Source organism: Saccopteryx leptura, chromosome 1, assembly GCF_036850995.1.
Source record: "Saccopteryx leptura isolate mSacLep1 chromosome 1, mSacLep1_pri_phased_curated, whole genome shotgun sequence".
In the NCBI taxonomy this organism is placed as follows: Eukaryota; Metazoa; Chordata; class Mammalia; order Chiroptera; family Emballonuridae; genus Saccopteryx; species Saccopteryx leptura.
The window spans coordinates 377,172,535-377,179,156 of NC_089503.1; the positions used below are offsets into that span (position 1 = coordinate 377,172,535).

At 52.6% G+C, this 6,622-nt stretch overlaps 1 protein-coding gene across 1 annotated transcript in view; it reads right to left on the reverse strand.

Annotated features, from left to right (window-relative positions):
- PPP2R5D (protein phosphatase 2 regulatory subunit B'delta) overlaps positions 1 to 6,366 on the reverse strand; it is a 26,984-nt gene extending 20,618 nt beyond the window's left edge. The window contains exons 1-2 of the mRNA XM_066359395.1: positions 6,202 to 6,366; positions 418 to 498 (exon numbers count right to left, since the gene is read on the reverse strand). Of these exons, the coding sequence (XP_066215492.1) occupies positions 418 to 498; positions 6,202 to 6,228 (108 nt within the window). The 5' untranslated portion in view covers positions 6,229 to 6,366. The remainder of the gene's footprint in view (positions 1 to 417; positions 499 to 6,201) is intronic.
- Between the last annotated feature and the right edge of the window lie 256 nt (positions 6,367 to 6,622).

The window sequence follows — 6,622 nt, forward strand, 5'->3', positions numbered from 1 at the left end:
CATTTGATCGAAACCAAGGGCAGTGGGCCCAGCTCGGCCTGACTCGGGAACACCAGCCACTCCCCGCCCCCTACCCCACCCAGAGCCATGCTGAAGCCACTCGCCACCCCACTGAGCACCGTGTACTTCTTCCTTTCTCCCCAGGACCGGGTACCCCCAGCTTTCTGCCCCAGGGAGGAGGGAATTCGCTATACTCAAAGCTGGAAGACAGGAACGACTTTCACGAGGCTCTCTGGGGAGTGTGAGGAATGGAGGAGCTGCTCTGGTCTGTACCAGCCCAAGGGAAGACCTGCCTGAGGGCAGTCTGGATGGGCTGTCCAGGCCCCTCTCAGGCTATGAAGCCTCCTTCCCTTCTGCTCAAATAGCAGCTGGAGCTGGAGCCTGCAACGTAACTCGGGCTGCGTCCATGTTCATTACCTCCTCGGCGCTCTCGCCGCCGCCACCATCCTTGCCTGAGCTGCTGGGCTTGGCCGTGCCTTTGGCAAGCTTAGGGGGCTCCTGAGGGAAGAAGAGGGAAGTAGGGTTAGTACATCCCAGGGGAAGGGAGAGGCCTTGTCTGGACCCCTTAGGTCTTTGCTGTAATTATCCTCTGTCCGGTTAAATCAATCAGTCACTCAGCACCACTGAGCACCTACCTTACACCTATCCCAGCGGAGGACGAGTTGGGGTACACAAAGCAAAATTCAGTCCCTCCAAGGAGTTCAGAAACTGGTTGGGAAGACATCTCCAATACACAGTAATTAAGCATGGTAATGCTCTGTACCCTCAACACTGGTGTAGGAGCTACGGCCTACGAGGGCCTCTGTCAACCACCCGGGTGAAAAGTCTTAAGGCAGGGGTCCCCAAACTACGGCCCGCGGGCCACATGCAGCCCCCTGAGGCCATTTATCCGGCCCCCGCTGCACTTCCTGAAGGGGCACCTCTTTCCTTGGTGGTCAGTGAGAGGAGCATAGTTCCCATTGAAATACTGGTCAGTTTGATGATTTAAATTTACTTGTTCTTTATTTTAAATATTGTATTTGTTCCCATTTTGGTTTTTTTTTTACTTTAAAATAACATATGTGCAGTGTGCATAGGGATTTGTTCATAGTTTTTTTTTATAGTCCAGCCCTCCAATGGTCTGAGGGACAGTGAACTGGCCCCCTGCATAAAAAGTTTGGGGACCCCTGTCTTAAGGGAAAGCCTGACGGGAAAAGCTGCTCATACTTGCTCTGGCCAAAGTGGGCAGACGGTGCCAGACGCTGTCATGCTAGAGGGCAAGGGGTCACCACTCTGCCCCCAAGGCCATCTGGAAAGAGCCAGGGACATTTATTTATATAGCATTGACAGCACCCAGAAGAGAGGATGCTACTGGCCCAGGAATGCTAACAGGTACAGGACATCCTATAGACTGCCCCAAGAAGGCCTCAGGGGAAAAGCACAGGGACAGGGATGGGGGTAAGGCCCTGAATTCTATAAAGAGCGAGCCCCCTAGAAGAAATGATGACATCGGATCACTTACAGCAGAATGGTGGAATCTTGTTAACATTATGCAGAGTGAAATAAGTGAATCAGAAAAAAAACAAGAACTGCAGGATTCCATACATTGGTGGGACACAAAAGCGAGACTAAGAGACATGGACAGGAGTGTGGTGGTTACGGGGGGTGGGGGGAGGGAAGGAGGGAGAGGGGGAGGGGTACAAAGAAAACTGGATAGAGGGTGACGGAGGATGATCTCTCTTTGGGTGATGGGTATGCAACAGAACTAAACGACAAGATAACCTGGAAAGGTTTTCTTTGAATATATGTACCCTGATTTGTTGATGTCACCCCATTAAAATAAAAATTTATTTATAAAAAAAAAAAAAAAGAGTGAGCCCTGGCCCTGGACGGATAGCTCAGTTAGTTAGAGCACCATCCCAAAGCACAGAGGTTGTAGGTTCGATCCCCGGTCCGGGCACATATAGGAACAAATGGATGTTCCTGTCTGCTTTTCTCCCTTCTTCTCTCTCTAAAATCAATAAAATAAACATTAAAAAAAGAGAGAGAGAGAGAGAGTTAGCACTAGTCCCAAGTCTCCTCGGGAACCTGGCCACTGGCTCAGAGCCGTGGTCTGCCCAGCATCTCTTCCTAAGCTTCAGGCCAGAAAAAGCAACTGCACAGGGACAAGATGGGGGGAAATGTGAAAAAGACAGGGACTGAGGTCTGACTGCAGGCTCCAAACAAATCTTCTGTGGGCCATGGATGCCCTGGGAGCTCGCTTGACCTTCCATCCCATTAACAGACCGATGTGGAGTGCTTGGCACTGGGGGACCTGGAAGCCCCCGTCCTTGGCACTGATGGGTCGCTCCAAAGAGCAACAGCTTTGGGGAGGGACAAAGTCAAATTCTAGGTTTTCTTCGGGGGAAATACAACTCATACTGGGACTGGATTCAAAAGCTTGTCCTGAGAGCAACAGCTGCAGGAACTGGGAGAGGTAACAATGGAAGGGAGGAGTCCTGGCAGGAGGGGGAGCAAGAGGGATCTTTACAAATAACTAAAGGGCTGCCCCGTGGACAAAAGATGCAACTTGTTCTATGTGGATTCAGAGGCTCAAGAGCCAGGGGCTGAAGCATCAGGAAGACAGGATGAAGCTCCAAACAAGAAAGAATTTTCCTCCCGGAACAGCTGCACACAAACCGGAGGCCTCGGGAGGCTGCGAGCTCCCCAAGCCCAAGAGCATTCAATCACGGGTGCACTCATGCCCCTCCAAGGCATGTTGCAGAAGGGACCCAAGCCTTAAATGAAGACTGGATTGGAGAACCTTGGAAATCGCTTCCACCTCTGAGATTCTGCGACTCTAATGACATCCAAGCTCCTTCAGTGCGAAGTGTTAAATCAAGTGATTGTGACTATGGGGGCAAAAGGATTTCAGGGAGAAGAATGCTCTGTGTGGGCGAGAGGAGGGGTACACTTCACGGGGGCGGGGAGGGAGAAAGCCGTTCCCAGGTATGGAGCAGCTCCAAGCAGTCAGGAGGCGGGCAGGAGCTCCTTCTTTGGGCTGAGCACTGTCCCACTGCCCACTGCCCAGGCTGGGCACACTGACCCTCTCATCAAAGGTCCAGGGAGTGGCTCATGGCTCAGATCATGAGGTGGGGAGAAAAAAGAGGAAGGGGTGCGAGCAGGACACAAGACTGAGGTCGTTGTCTGTACAGACCCCAGATGTGGGCCCTTTGGACAAAGCTGACCCCTCTTCATACATGTCTCCTCGCTCTGCTTGATAATAAGCTCCTGGTTCTTTTGTGTGGCCCTCCACCTACCCTAAAGCACTCACTGATATCACTCAGGGCATGTGCCTAAGACAGATCCCAGCTGCCTGGGTGTGTGTGGGCGTGGGAAGCCAGGCCTACCTACCTACCACTCCCGCTCCCGGGCCTCTGGAGAGGGCCTCTGGAGAGCGGGTGAAGTGCACACACTTCGGCCCAACCCAGCAGTCCAGGGCTACACAGCACGGTGAAGCCAGCCCTGAGTTCTGAGCCCAGCCAGCTCTTAGCATTTACATAATCATGCGCAAGTTAACCAGCCACTCTGAACCTCAGTTTCCTCATATACTAAGTGACAACTTTCATGGTACCTAGTTCTCTTAGCAACGTGTCTGCTATGTGAAAAGCTGAACAGTAGTCAATGTTATCACTATCATTATGAACAAGCAGAAAGTGGGAGGGAGCAGGGGAACCTGACTCAGAAACCTAAAAGATGTAAGTCCCAGATCAGAACATGAGGAAGGAGGACTGACGAAGCACCCGTCCACTGAGCGCCTATTGTATGCAAGGGAGATGTCAAACCAAAATGGAACTCAGCTGTTATCACTCAAATTGGAAGAAAAGACTTGCTGATAATTCCAGTTCAAAAGAACACAGAAGGGGCACCAGTGATCTACCAAGTGCTCTATAAACCCGGGAGAGGAAGGAAAGCTCACTACCAACTAAAGGTTCAGGAAAGGGTTCCGGGCAGAAGCCTTGAAGGCTGGCCAGGATTGGGGCCAACAGAGATGAAGAAGAAAGGGGAGAAGTGATAGACGAGCAATAAAGATCCTCTATGCACCCCTTCTCTCTGTCCCTACCCCATCCAGGCAAACTTCAGTCACACGTCACCTCCCTCTTCCTCAGGACTTGCCAACCATTAAAAGAGGCCAAGAGATGCTCTGGCTGGATAGCTCAGTTGGTTAGAGCAATGTCCCAATAGGCAGAGGTTACCGATTCCATCCCTGGTCAGGGCACATACAGAAACAGATAAATATTTCTGTCTCTCTCTCTCTCCCTTCCTCTCTCTAAAGTAAATAAATTAAAAAAAAGAAAGAGGCCAAATGCAACTGGAAATCAAAAACAGAATATTAAACCTTGAAGGGGATCAGAGGTGCCTGGCCCCATGTACCTTGCCCCTTTCAATACTCTCTTCCAACCAAATACTTATACCCATGGTCTTAGCAAGTCTAACTAAAAGTTCTTCCTTTTAGTCATCTACTAGAGAAAGGCTTTCTGTGGATGGGACAGTATCTGTTTCATCAGACTAAAAACTACAGATTGGTAGAGACCTCACCGGCTTTCCTTGCAATCCATGCCCCTCCACACTCTTTGAAGGAGCCTGTTAGCCCCTGGTATGACTGACTTGTGAGTGTATCATCTCATGCTAAACTGCCCAAACCATGACAGCATGCCCACTCCCCAAGGAGAAGGCCCTGACCAGCTCAGCACTGCAGGATGTACAGTACCTAGGACCCAATCACCAACCCTATATTCAGAACATCAGGTCCCGAGAGGTTATGGGGACAACTATGGTAGATCTCCAACAGCACCAGGATAAAGAGTTTAAGAGATAAAGTCAGAGATGGCCGCCCAGCAACCCAGCCAGAGGGCAAATGAAGGCATGACATCTCTGGGGTCATAAAGTGGGCTGCTTTATGTTGGTGCAGGACACCAGGCCAGCGCTGTCCCCCACCACGAGGGGCCAGCATAGGAGGGGAGAAACTGGCGGAGGCTGGAACTGGTATTCTAACATCCTCTGTGTAAGTCTGTACCTCAAAGGAACCACACCTCTGAGTCAGACCTCAGGAAATCAGAGATAGAAAAAGACAGGGATGAAGAACAGAGGAAGGCGGTAATAGAGGTAGACAAGGTGAAAGAAGGCAATATCAAGTAACAGCCTGTATCAGGACACCAAGACGAGGGCGAGGGTGTTCAGGGGTGGCTAGCCCGTGGAGTAAGAAGGAAAACTAATCTGATAGGGAGGGCAGATTCCGGATTTGCAGACAGTATGGCCCAGGAAAGACTGAAGTCCAGCACTTGGTGCAAAAAGGGAAAAATGCAAAGGTTATCCTAGGATTAAGGGAAGGAGTCTACTCAGATTAGGAAAGATGACTGGTTTAGAATGAACCTGGGATTTGATTGATGCCTGTTAGCGGGGACTTTGGTACAGAAGGCGCCTTTAAGTCAGGAGCCTTGATAACTGCAGTTGGACCTCCAGCAGGCTATGTGACCTTGGCCCGGTCCCTTCCCCTGTCCAGGCCTCAGTCTCCTCATCTGTACCACTCCCGGTTGCATTGAATGCACTCAGAGGTCCTGTCCAGCACAGACGTTCTGAGGTTCCATGGACAGAAGGAAAGGCTCAGTTCAGGCTCACAAGTTTGTGTGTGAAGAAAGAAGTAGAGGGAGGGGCCTAGGCCACATTTGCTGGAGAAGAGAAAGCAGAGCTGTTCTAGGTCAGGAAGCTTGGCAGAACTGAAGGGGCTGTAGGGGACGGTAGAGAAAGCCAGCCCAGGCCCAAGCGGGTCAGAAGAGGAGGGAAGGGGCTGGGAGAGGAGGTAGTTCTGGAGGGACTACCTCAGATGACGGGCTGTCCCAAACGGGCAAACGAGAAGGGGCTGGGGGAATACGTGGTGGGGGGAGAGAAAGCAGGGGAGTGACCTGGGAGAGGGGCAGATCTGGAGGGAGGGTGTTACCCTGAGCCGGGGTAGACCGGGAGGTGGAAGTGGGAGGACTCTATCCGGTGCAAGGTGAGGGTGCTTTCTTAGCTGCGGCACGGGCTGAGGGTGCAACCATCAGCGGGGGCGAGGGCTGGCCCAGGGAGTCCTGCGGGGGCCGGACGGGAGGGTCAGTCTGGGGCTGTCCCGGGCCTGCCTCGGGCCCCTCCCAGAGCTCCGCGCAGACCCCAAGACGAAGGCGCAAAGAAAAGGGCCACGCTTACCTTCTCCTTCTTCAGTTTATAGGGCATCTCGGCCCGTTCGGACCCGGCCCGGCTCCTGCGGCCCCGCTCCGGCTCCGGCTTTGCTCGGCCGCACTCGGCCCGTTCGGCGTCTCTTCGCCACCGCCTGCGCGCTGCGCCCGGGTCGATCGGCGTCTGCGCCTCCAATTGGCCCGAACTCTTACAAACCTGCCTGACAACCAGGCGCCGCCTCTTCGGATTGGTCAAGGGAGCCAAGCTGCTTCCTTTTTTTCTCATTGGAAAGGAAGAGTACAAACCGCCAGGGTTCGGCTCCCAGAATTGGCTCAAGTGGGAAGTTCCGCCCTAAAGTGGGTCGAGCTTAGTGAAGGAGGCGGGGGCAAGGAGAAGCCCAAGCCTAGCACCAAGTGCCGCACTCTGGTGTCTGCGGTACGTCGGCCTCGGC